The sequence below is a fragment of the Xylocopa sonorina genome, chromosome 2 (genome assembly GCF_050948175.1).
Source record: "Xylocopa sonorina isolate GNS202 chromosome 2, iyXylSono1_principal, whole genome shotgun sequence".
Lineage (NCBI taxonomy): Eukaryota > Metazoa > Arthropoda > Insecta > Hymenoptera > Apidae > Xylocopa > Xylocopa sonorina.
In genome coordinates this window covers 14787756-14800465 of record NC_135194.1, presented here as the reverse complement: position 1 = coordinate 14800465, position 12710 = coordinate 14787756, and the positions used below count along the sequence as shown (strand labels likewise).

General features: G+C 48.5%; 1 protein-coding gene across 36 annotated transcripts in view; it reads right to left on the bottom strand.

Moving 5' to 3' along the window:
• The window catches only part of Camkii (Calcium/calmodulin-dependent protein kinase II), an 86510-nt gene extending 73880 nt beyond the window's left edge, over positions 1–12630 (bottom strand). For all 36 annotated transcript variants that reach the window (XM_076910074.1, XM_076910075.1, XM_076910079.1 and 33 more), the window contains exon 1: positions 11918–12630. In XM_076910074.1, coding sequence (XP_076766189.1) covers positions 11918–11982 — 65 coding nt within the window. In that variant the 5' untranslated portion in view covers positions 11983–12630. The remainder of the gene's footprint in view (positions 1–11917) is intronic.
• Positions 12631–12710: the final 80 nt, after the last annotated feature.

Genomic DNA, 12710 nt, shown 5'->3' with positions numbered 1-12710 from the left:
ACTACCGTGGATTATTCTCACGCGAGCCTTCTCTCTTTCTGCCTGCACCCTCGAGGTCCCCGTTCCGACTGATCTGTCGGCGATCGAATTAGTCAAACGAGACTCGCGCCCGTTGGATGGACGTGCTCGTGATTCGCCTGTGTAAGCAAATAAGGTTCTTTGATATTCGGGTGATAAAAAGGGTGGTAAAGGGGAGACGAGATGATGGACGCGGTATTTCACGGCAGTTTAGTGTATATTCGAGTAACGGGAAACGATCGTTGCAGATTCCGGTGTTTACTCATGCAATTTCTCTGCTCGTGTGTTTTGAATACTGCGAATTATGAGGATCGACGCATCAGAGATGAAACTCGTTACGGTTTAGATGCACTTCGGTTTGTAGTTTTATATCATTTATGCCGAATATCATCGATGGCCCTAATGTAGGCGGGTGGCGAAAGAACGAGCTCCAGTAGAGTCGCGAACAGGTCGATCGAAAGATTAAAAGAAACGAGTTCGATATAAACGCGCGTACGCGGCTCATCGTGACTAAAAATAAGTCTGCCTTCGATTCGCACGCCCAAAAATACTATCCCCAGGGTGAGATCCGCTGGAAACCACTGGAAACGGAAAAAGGCTTCGAATCGCTTCGTTTCGACTTTCCTCCCTGTCGGATCGGGATTCTAATGAAGCTAAAAGCGTTTCTTAGAAACTCCCTCGGTAAAATACCAAGGTTCCGTAAACATTTAAACCCGGACACTCAGGAATTGAAGACCCGAATCGTTCGTCGGCAACAACGCGATACTGATTCCAATCGAAGACTCCTTAACCCCACTGGGTATGCCTCTCCAAGTACAAGCTTCCCATATCTCCCGTTTATCCGTGAAAACAGAGAATTCCTGTCAGAAACCATCGAGCCTTGATATAAAATCCAGAGCAACTCTCTATCCTCGCTAATCCCCAAGAAATCCATGAAACCGACTGGAACGGTTCCAAGAGAAGTCATTTCCTCTGCGGCGAGGACGCGTGGTATTCTATGCGGTTCCATGATGAGAGACGCGCGATTACACACGTTCAATTTGTACAATATGAAAAGCACACCGCGCACCAGTCTACGATAAAACTGTAGAAGAGCAATATCGACGGCTGGCGTAATGTATGGCAGTACTCCGAATTAGATCGTGGTCGCTGGTCTTGTTCAATTATTCACGCGATCCCATCCCGCGGGAGGGTGCCAGGGACGCGGGATGCGCGTGCAATTTTGATTTCGCGCAGGGAAATTCCGTGCTATCGATTAAAGCCTTGAGCCCCCGCGAGCAGCTGGGACTCGCTCGGATTAGAAGACTCCCAGATAACGTTCTTCGCAGGGTGGAAAGTGCCGCGGAACTTCTAAGGCCTCGGGATTTGTCGCTAGAATCGGTCTCCATGCCGACCTTCTGCACAGTCGGAGGATTTTCAAACGGGTTACGATCCAAGTTCGAATCTTAGATTCGAAATTATCGATAAGGTTCGTCTTCTCGCTAGAAGATTTTAATGACGATTATAGGTGGCAATGATAAGAACAATTTAAGAGTAGTCTCGAAGAAAGGAGTTGGGGTAAAGAGAGTTGATTCGCAGAGAAGTACGAAGTCGGGTGCTTCCATGACCGATAAGAAAAACTTCAGATTTCTTTCAAAGTGTTTCAATTATCACCCCGAGGAACATCAAACGAAACCAATTCCCCATCCAACGAATACAAATTAAGAACACGTGGCGCCCGAAAGAGCGGCCAGAGCAGTGACACCGAATCCCCCGTTCCCCGATCATCGTTCTTCCAGCCAGCCGCGTTACAAATGATCATCGAAACTATAACTCAACCAGCCGTATCGTCGTTCTTTTTCCGCGATACTTATTTATAGCGGTCCTAAAGGAGAATACCCACCGGAGGAAAGCCGGCGACGGCGGTGGCCGATGTTCCGGCGTCTCTCTCATTAGGACGAGGGAAACGGCCGTGCGAGGTCAGCAGACGATGAAATTCCTGAACCGCGTGTTGCATAGTTCTGCAGGCCTATTTCCGTCCTGTACCGCTTGCTATTATTAGTTAGCTGCCCACGAGAAGGGCGGAAGAGGGAAGGAACCGAAGCGCGGAACGACGGGAAGAGAGGACGGGTATTAGGGAGCAGCAGCCCCCGCGGGTCTCGATCGCGCGCGTGTCCCACCCCCGTTTCGAAACGCGTGTGCGCCCCGAATTTGTCCACCGATCGGCGATGGAAACGATTCGACGAGCTCGCGCCTCCAGATCGAATATCACACACGGTCTAGCCGTATATTTCGAGGTCCTCGCGCGCGGCCCGAGTGCCGACACACCGCGATGGATCCCCCTAAAAATAGTATGGGGGCGCGTTGAATTATTTCCGGACCGGCACGAGACTGAGGCTGAGCTATTGTGATACGGGGAAAGTGTGGCGGGGCGCCGAGAGGACTTTCACTGTTGCACGTATTCTCTTCCCAACTGGTGGAAAGAGGTGCGATCAGGTGGGACATTCGAAGAAATCGTGTATCGAGTGGTCGAGGAGTTAAAGTAGTCGTCGATTTTGGGGTATCGATTCGCCGAGAGGAGGACAAGATAAGCCGCAATGCGTCAATTATGTAATGAACATTAAGCACTCCGGTTGGGTTGATTTAGTAATCCCGGCGAATATGGAACGTCGCGAATTGCTGATGTATTGTTATGGTTGTTGCCGACGGTTTGGTTTGTTGTAATTCGGTAAACGAGCGATGACTTTGGTTTACGGCTTGTGTGTTTTGGGTAAAAGGGAAAACAGCTCGAGGGTTACGCTGTTATACCTTGAGGAAGCTTCGTCGATGAGGTATCGCAATGCGGGAAGTAAATTCAAAACAAGCGATGTGTTTCAATTAAAAAAATATGAGAAACTTTGGGGAATTGAAAGTCGAAAGAAGAGGAGAGAAAAATTTAGAGGAAAAATGACGGCTTCAAACTTCGATTCGCTAGCGTGAGTCGTGCAAAAATGAAAGAGAGAACGAGGGAAGTGAAATTAGCACAAGAGGAGGGCCGATAACGGCCACCTACATTATCATAATAAAAAATGTGCCGCTCTGAACGTGTGGCGTACGTGTGTAATGCCAATCAATGCCTCCTTATCTTACGCAAGCATGTTTTAATAATATGTATCCGGCGTAAAAACACGCGACAATTCCACGGTGCCGGGTCGCATGTATAAGTAAGCGTATCCACGGGCACGGAACAAGCGGCACCGGTTATCGATCGGCCGGTCGCTTCGTGGATGTCTCCAGGGAGGAACCCGCAGGACACGTGAGTTAGCCTCTTAAGCCGGCTGCAAACGTTCAGACCGCTTGCGCGGACAACCGTACCGAAATAGAGGGTTGCGCTATCACCGTGCTGCTGCCTTTCAAGCTTGTTCGAACGAGATACGAAACGACTAATTCTCAAAAATCACAGAACAACTTTAAGAAACGATGAACTAGGTGTCTCGACGTAGGAAACCTACGTCGTCTCGACTCATTTCGAAAAGCTAGCGGAGCCGAACCTGTTGGCAGCACTCCATCCGAGGATCGATCCACGGAATGGTAACAAGCCCAGAAGAGGGGCAGAGGAAAGGAAGAGGCGCTCGCGAAAATGCAAGCGCACGAATGGCAAATATTTACCGAAAGTTCGACTCGGTATTCAGGAAGCATTTTTTTTCCATTCGGGGAGAACTCGAACCCGCGGCTGATTTTCAAGAGGCAACGAGGGTGGCGGAGGCTGAACGTGTATCAGGAATGTACAATGGGGAATGCATCGTAGAGCGAGCATCCAGCGATCCAACGGCAGCGATCCGATCGACTAAAGCGGCGGAGGTAGTAAGTACGCGCCACGGCGCATAATAATTAGGAGGTATTAACGGGCGCGTTAATTAATCGTGCGTAGCAAGGGGCGCGCGCACGGTCAACGGCCGGCCCGCGAAATCTCATTAAATTGCAGGACCGCTCGAATCGAGCACCCGCGCCTTTCGCAACTCGTTCCATCGGATTCTATCGCGAACGGATATTACCCGGCCAACGAATTCAACTTGGTAGCCGTGGGATCAATTTTCCACCCGTGCCCTGAAACATCCTAATATTCGACCACTCGAGCCTGGCCCGAGCAGCCCGATCGATTCCTCTCTCTATCGCGCCCTACGCTTATCGGCTCGACCGACCGATAAGATTTCCATTCGCGACGAGATTTCACGAGGTTTTCAGGTGTCCCTCCGGTTGATCGATTTCGCCCGATTACCCAGCGCGGATATTTTATAACGCGCGATATTCCCTCGCGGAGATCCACTCCCTCGGCGATTGGCATTCTATCTATCAATCGGGAGAGCTAGAAACGTGGAGGCTATTCGAGGAAACGCAAATAAAAATAAACGCTCGAACGATGGCTGAATGTCACGAGAACGCAACAAGCGAGGAAACTATGCGAGTAACGTCGGAAGGGTATAACAATTTCCAAGGAAATGGGGAAATCCATCGTCGTCGATAATCGCACTTTGTCTCGCAATTTCCTCGCCGAGCTCGCTTCCGTCGCATCAAACATTCCTTCGACGCTAACTATAGTCGCCTTTCATAGGAATTGATTGAAACGACACGATGAAAGGGAATAAGCGTGCGAATTTCTGCGAAGCCCGGGTCGCGTTGCCTTTACCCGGTGGCTATAAGTAACGACGGGAGGAGATTCTCCTCCGTCCAGGAATTCTTCCCTCGAATCGAGGCGTTCCAACGTGGCGTCGGCTAGTACGAAAGGGTTTAAAGGTCACCCGGAAAAGGCGACCGAGGTATCGACGTTTTCGTCTGCTTTTAACTCTTAATCGTAGCCACGGGTACCAGGCATTGACATGCGCATCGCGTAGGACGCTGCGAAACCGGACGATTGCTCCACTTCCGCTTTCTCACTCGACGGCTACTTCCCCCTTCGTTCTTTTAATAAATCGAATATAATCTCAACGAACAGTGTCGATACTATCCTTTTTATCCAGGATGTGCTCGGTAGTTTTTAACGATTGAAAATATTCACACGCTGAACTATTTCCACGGAACTTTCGTCTATTTAGAGATCTCGGTAATGTTTAAACTTTCGACCAAATTAATATTACCGAATAAATCCACGCTCGATCTCCTTCTCGTTCACCACCTCCTCCCTCGCCCTTTATCGCTGCACGCGCCATTGCAGAGCACGGCCGGATAAATCGATATCGGGAAGAAGTTATCGCAATGCGGGGTTTTACGTTGTTTTTATTACCGTCGACGTATCCCGAACTTCCGAGATAAAACGCGGAGGGAAGCGAGTCCGTCCGGGCGGCGATCGATCGTCCCTTTTTCAAACCGGAAACGTCCGTGCATCCACCGTTTACGAGGCCCGCGAAAATCCTACCGCCTCGATTTACGACCGCCCGTTAACCCCTTCGCAATATACAACGCGCGCGCCCGTCTATCCCCAATTTTTTTTTCCAACTCGCGAGACGCCTCTATCCACGCTCGCGGCTCTAACACGGTTTTGATATCCACGAATTATTTCGGGATTATCAGGGGGGCCAGATCTGACCGGGATCTAACCCTCCGGTGCTAGGTGAACGATCGTGGAACGTTCAAACGCGAACCGTCCGTCTAGACTGTTAACGCGAACCTGTTGAACGGGAAATACCTGGATTTCGGTGGATTATCGTCACGGTTGGTTCGTAAACCACCCTCGAAACGGATGTCCTCGATTTCAGGCCTGTTCTTTGGGGTTTTAACACGGAGGAAGGGGGGAGGAGAGGTAATTTGTAGCTCTGAGCACGGGTCAGGGGGTGTCGAGGTGAGAAACGAAAACGAGGGGTGAAAAATTACCGCTCGATGGGTTTGGGGGACGAAAAATTGTTGAGGGACTGTCTCTAATCGCGATTTAAAACCCGCCAAGTTTCATTCACACGGCGATTCGTTGATCCTTCTCGCAATTTCGAAAGAATCCCTACGACTCGCGCGGAAATACGTTTGAATCGGTAGGTTCCAGGCGAGATTATCCGGCCTCGGGGCCTTCATCCCCTCGGTAGGATCGCAATCGCGGGAATTACGAGGCTTTCCTCGGTTTTTACGATCCTTAAAGACGACATTTTTGCCAGCCGTTGCTCGGTCCGCGCTTTTTTCCACTTTACGAGGCAATTCCGCCGCTCGTCGAGCTTGCACGCGCTAGCGAACGGGACGAACGACCTTATGGTAATGCGGGGCATAAAGAAAAACGAAAATTCATAACGCCCGACGTCTCCACCCGCGACGACGCAATCCAACGAATCTCGCCATTTCTCCTTGGGAAACGGAGAGGATAGAGTTGAAACTCTGATCGGAGAAATTCACTCGACGCTTTGATCATCTACGCTCGCGCGTTACATCTTACGTTTAGAGCTGAAACGAACGCGTGGCTCTTCCCAGAAATTGCAATTTTTGCTTCGCCTCGTGTTCTAAAGTATCGTTCGTAAATACTTCTTTTCATTTCACGGAAAGCTATAAAACTTTTATTCGCAAAGTGGAACGGACGGAATTACACGCGTATGTATATTTTTCAAAGAGGAAACGAATATCGGCCATCAAAGCAGACACCTCGAGGTATTTCGTTCGGTAATTAACGACGATCAGGAACGTTGACATCATCGGTTTCACGCTTTGGAATTTCCAGTTGCGCAATTCGACCGACCGCCGACGCGTGATACGCTTCCGATACTTTTTCATTCCATACGTGAAGTAGCAATTAATTGTTCCACCATGCGGAAACGATCGACTATTCCCGAGAAGTGGGATCCAAGAAGAAAGAGACGATTGTTCCGTTGCGAACAGAGGAATCTCGAGGCGGAAATCAGATCTGAAAAACGTCCATCGATCGGCAGCAGGGACGAAACGCGCTACTTCATACCGGGGAATTGGCATTTCCCCCGGTGGTTTTCGATAGAGCCAATATTTACCATAGGTCTTAATGTCAGCGTAGGCCGTTGCCAAAACTAACATACGAATCGGTTTGCCCGTGAGCACCAATACCGACGGACAGATTCGACGATCGAGCCGAACGAACATACGGATATAGATCCGAGTGATCGCTGATCTCTTCGAGGATAATCGAGTGCCGATAAACGCCACCCGACCACCGAAAAGTGGATCTTCAACTACCGTTCGAAGGCACGACTATAAATACAAACATAAATTTCGTTACCGCACGGTAATAAACACGATGTCTCGGAAACTATCCATCCGTTAGAAACGAAAACAATTTTCTTCCGGAAGAGCACTTCCTCACCGTTTATTCCCAGTGGACGCGTCGCGACGATCTCTGTTTTCTCCCCGTTTACTCGTTAAACGAGGACCAATAACGCGTCGAGACGAGAAAGCATCGCGTGCACAGAGGAGGAGAGGGAGCGTCTGGTGATTGATGAACTCTCGAAACGAGTGATCCCGAGGTGAAAAAGAACGGAAAGGCTCGCGATCCCCGCTAGCAACCCCCACCGTAATTATAATCAACCCCGTCGATGATACCAGAGCTGAGTGTATCCGCCGCGAAAAATGGGACCCCTGTTTGCCGGTGGTCGATGGATAACCGTAATCCTGGGGCTGCGAACTGACGATGTGCATGATCCATGTAAACGCGGCTGTATAAACAGATGTACTGACGCCATGCGATCGAGAGCCGGAAAACGGGGGGTAGTAACTTTTAGTTCGGGTGAGAATTTTGTATCCACGATCGTTAAAAATTTAGAAACTCGATCGATATTTCACGAAGAAGGGGAACGTTCATACAATTGCACGAAAATCGGAAGAAACAATTGGAATTGGAAATGCATCCCGTAATGATTCAATATCGTTATCCAGGCGGAAGTTCATTAAGTCCACTTTTACATAGCGTTCTAATTAATCGTTCAACTACGAGCCAATCGGAACTGGATTTCTAGCCGATTTAATCGGGATGTAAAAGTGTTGTAACTTCGTTACAATCAATCACGGGTTAACTCGAAGGGTTAATGAGTTTTCATTGAGGTGAAACGCGTTTTGTAATACGGTTACGGTCGATCGTGCAACGAAAAACGTAGCTCCGCCGGATTCAAGATGAAATTGGACGGGCGATGTAATTAAATTTCAACGAAACAGCGGAACTCCATCGAAAATTCAGGGACCAACAACGGAATGGAAAATGAGGAACAACGGATGAACGACGAGGAACGCGGGGACGTTGGAATAAAATAAATCGATCGCGGGAGTGTTTATTACGTTGAATTATTACTAAACCGGCGAAACAAGTCTGAACAAAAGTCTCAATGACCGTGACCAAGTCGTCTTTTTACCTATTCTTCCATGTTTCTACCCGTCTTAATAAATTCTTAACACACAACAGTATATCACGCGTCGAAGCCACATATATTCCGAATCGTAGCGTGACGCACGTAGAAACGCTCTTACACGCTACACCCTCGACGATAAATCACTGAAAAGAACAAGGAGGGCCTCCGTTGCTAACCCTCGAGTTTTGCGCTGCTGTTAAACGTTGAAAAAAGCAAAATAAACCTAACGCTTTCGAGGATCCAGGGTGGAAAAGTGGAGGAGAAGCGACTACGGAAATGGTCAAGACGAGCAACCCTTAAAATCGCTAGCTGGGAAGGTTTAATTAGGGATCGTTAATCGAATCTGGCTGGAGACCAGGCGCGCGTCGATCGACATCGCGAAACGGCGAGCTAAAAGGGGTTGATTCGATGCACCCTCTTCTTGGTCGTCGTCGTCGGTGTGTCTCTTCGACGTGATTCGATGCAAAATCGATGACCGGTAAAAGGCGATCGTTTCGATCGGCGGGAGACGCGAACCGTGGCCTGAAACGTTGAATTATTCAACGCGGAGGCGAGGGAAATGTTTTGATTATGCCGGGCCACGGAGAGGAGCTTACGTGTGCGTCCGTGTATACGCGGACGGATTCTCCGCGCGCTGGCCCCGGCCGAAATTAGTTGGATATCCGAATAATTAACGAAAATAGCAGGGGCCAGAGAAACGGGTTCGCGCGCCTCGATTATGGAACCGAGTACGTGGAGCTCGCTGAGTTTGGGGAACGCCGGAATCTCGAGGGTAGATTCGTCGAATTTTTATTGAGATATCGTTGAATCGCTCTCGAGCGGAGCAAGTACACAGGAAGGTGTAACGTGTCGAATGGCTGTTTCTAAATTAACGCTCGAATATTAAATGGGCGAAGGGGTTGCAGAAAATGGAAGCCAATTTTTGACCGGGGAGTAATGGTCTTTAATTACAGAGCTCTCGTACTAGATTCCAAATGAAAGGCGAAAAATAAATGCGACGAATGAGCGAGTTTCGCGCAGAAAATACGGGTGCTGGTATAGTGAATCGAGATAATATCTAAAGTGCGGTGTACGGGGCAAGCAACGGAGATGCGCGGGTAACTGGATTGTTCAACTTTTTTTTAAGTAACGTGGATACCGTTCGGTGAGACCCAAAAGTTTCGAGATGCTGGAACCGTAAAGAGTCTAGAAATAAATTGCCGCCGGTGTTTCTGACAGACTGAAGCTTAAAAGGTAGCTTAAAGTAAAGGAAGAGAATAATTTAGCTAGTAACAAATTAATATTAACTTTATCTTTTCTGAAAAAAAGAAAACATCGAATTTCTATCAACGCCTATATCCACGCCAAGTTGTTTGTTAACTCTGATTTTTTTTTAACCTCAATTTATTGTCTCGTAGAGTCCACTCTTTAGCCAAACTAATATGCTCCGTAGTTATCGCAGATATTTTAAATAATCAGAAGAAAATCACGATTTACTTGCTCTCATGTTTGTTACGCTTAAACCACTCTGAAAACAAGCTTTTCGATCATCACTTGCTATTTTCCAATCTATAATAACATCCTCATACATTTAACACATAATCTTGTATACTTATATTATCTACATTTTACAGATTTTATTTCACTTTCTTATCACAGTGATGTTATATTTTACTGATTACTGATAACAATCATTAGTTCTTAACCTTCGGATCGGTATAAAAATTTGAAATCGATATATTTAATTAATCTCTTCTATTTTAAACTAGCAGAATACTTTTTATACGCAACAACAAATACACTTTCTCTAATTTAATTCCGTATATGCAAAGAGAAAATTATTCGAAACTCGGGAGGAGGTCTCGGTGTGTCTTCGCGCGCTCGAAAACAAACGGGGATCGACTAGGCGTGTTTACACGTGAAAACAATATTCTAAATCAACCGACCCTAATTGCGAATCCATCGCGGTATGATTTGTACAGATAACGCGAGGAAATTGAAATGTTACAAACTTCTGAAATTGTAACGTTACTGGGAGGCGATTTAAATCGAGAAGCTGAGAGAGAACGAAGCGTCTTAGCCGGTACGAGCAGGTGACATTGTAACGCGTGCTCTACGCGTGCTCTACTCCCCCGTGTTTATCGACCGTCGCACAAACTCTACCCAAAAAGACACGGGGTGTGGTCAGAAATTTTCCTTCTTTCACCGTGTGCACCGTACACGGGCGAAGAAAATTCCTCGGCTACGAGTCCGAGGTCACTCGGGGTCACGGGTGACACGAGATACCCATGCCCTCCTCCCAAGACCCCCTACGGAACGTCGAAACTCTCCTAACCTAGAAGAAACCTCGTGACGTTACCGGTCATTATCCGGTCGTCAGCCTTCTCATTAAAACAGTTCAAGCATCGCCTGGCGATGATAATGCATGGTACGACAGTTCAACGAATGTCGAGGAAAATAATTTCAGTCATATAAACGAATGATAATACCGCTACAATGTACTTATATTACGATAAAAAGTATAACATTAATGGAACGATAAACCTTATCAAAAATGAACCGTGAGAAACGATCGAGTGAATGGAAAACAAAGTGCTGGCGAGGCCTAGTGACTTTTTAGGGATAAACGTCGTGCAAGACTGCAACCACCTGCCGTCACCGGGACGATCACGAGAGTAGGCGATAGAACGATAAAAAGAAAGCAACCGATCGTGGGGACATACCGGCGAAAGAGAAGAGTAGAGCAGAGAGATGACGGGACGTGAAGCAGAGATTGTGCGAACGAGACGTGGAGAGAAACGGAACGGAAGTGTGCGAGAAAGAGGTCGAGAAGGAGGGGGATGAAGGTAAAAAGCGGCGCGACGACATCGTATTGATTTGGTGACAGATCCGCGTACGATGCGGATGCCTCGTTTTTGACGGTGAGACCACCACGGCGGCACGAAGGTACGATAGCAAGCGCCCTGACGCTTTATATATAGAGTCTGAGCCACGAGCAGACAGGCCGTGCTGCTTAAATATAGACGAAATGCAACGGGGTGTCTCTCGCGTGCGAGTAAAGGACACAGACGTGTACAGAAGAAGGAGGCGACCGGGAAGATTGGTGGTCGAGAGAAAATCCGAGGTAAATGAGAACAGACGACAAACGAACGACGAACGACGGTAGTGGGGAAAATCGAGAGAAGAAAGAGGCCTCGCATACGCAGAGAATAATCATGGCCGACGATACGGCGTCGTCTGCTAGGAGAGTTGCACTACGAACCGATCGTCACTCGCGTGACCGTCTACACGCGACGAATGTTACCGAAAACCAGTTAATGCGTAGTGACAACGAGACACGACGAACGTAAAACACGCACGTATAAACACGAGCTACTCGTGTAATAAAAACACCAATGACAATGAACACAAAAGACAGAAACGCACGAGCGAAACAGAGAGAGGGAGAGAGATAGAAAGAACAAGAGAAACAAAGAGGTGAGAAGTGTGTGTATACACAAAAGATAGCCAAACGAAACACGTCGTGACACGCGGTAACACGTTAAACAGATCTCTTTCTCTCTTCGATTCACCCGCCGAGTTAGTTACTCGGAATCCAAGAAATGTTCGTATTTTTTACTTACTTGCCAAGTTCCTCCCTGAGGTCGTAGTTGTCACTAAACCGCGTGCAAGCGGACGGAGTAGCCATGCCGAGGTATCGCGATTATTTACCGCACTAACCGAGGAACGTAAGCGCGAGAGCCACTGCCGGCCGCCACTACCGCACACGCTAGGGGAAACTTCGCAGGTCAAATTCGATCAATAGAGGGGAACCGCCGCGGCGCTGGTAGAACACCGGGTAACCGTCGGGTAGGGAGGGTCGCGTCGGGCCGGGCAGAGGGGAGGCGGTTCTGTCCGCGGGAGCCGTGCGTTACCGTGGCACCGACGGTGGGGCAAATCGCGGTCGTGCCAGCAAATATTTGCGGGCAACGCGACAACTGAATCGTTCCACGACGCGTCCGCACTGCTCGCCGGCAGACCGTCGACTGACTCGCGTAGTGGTGGTGACTCGCGATGGCGCAACGCGGTGTTCACAGTGTCGCTACCGCCGGCAATGGCGACCACGGTCGCGTATATATGTATGATACCTGGTAACGACGGTCAACACCGATACCACCGCCGGCAGGGTTGACGATAGAGCTTCGCTGGCGAGCCGTTCGAGCGCAGCCAACCTAGGCAAAATAACCCAAGGGGATCGAGGCAACACATTTAAATTTAGCACCTGGAATTATGCTCGACCACGCGGCTAACTTTTCAGGATCACGCTTCACGGTACAATTTCGTTTCTTTACTTCTCTCTCCCTCTCTCTATCTTTCTCTTACGTCGCGCGATCGCGTACAATAGGCGTATTTTCGGTCCCTTCGTCGAGTTTATCG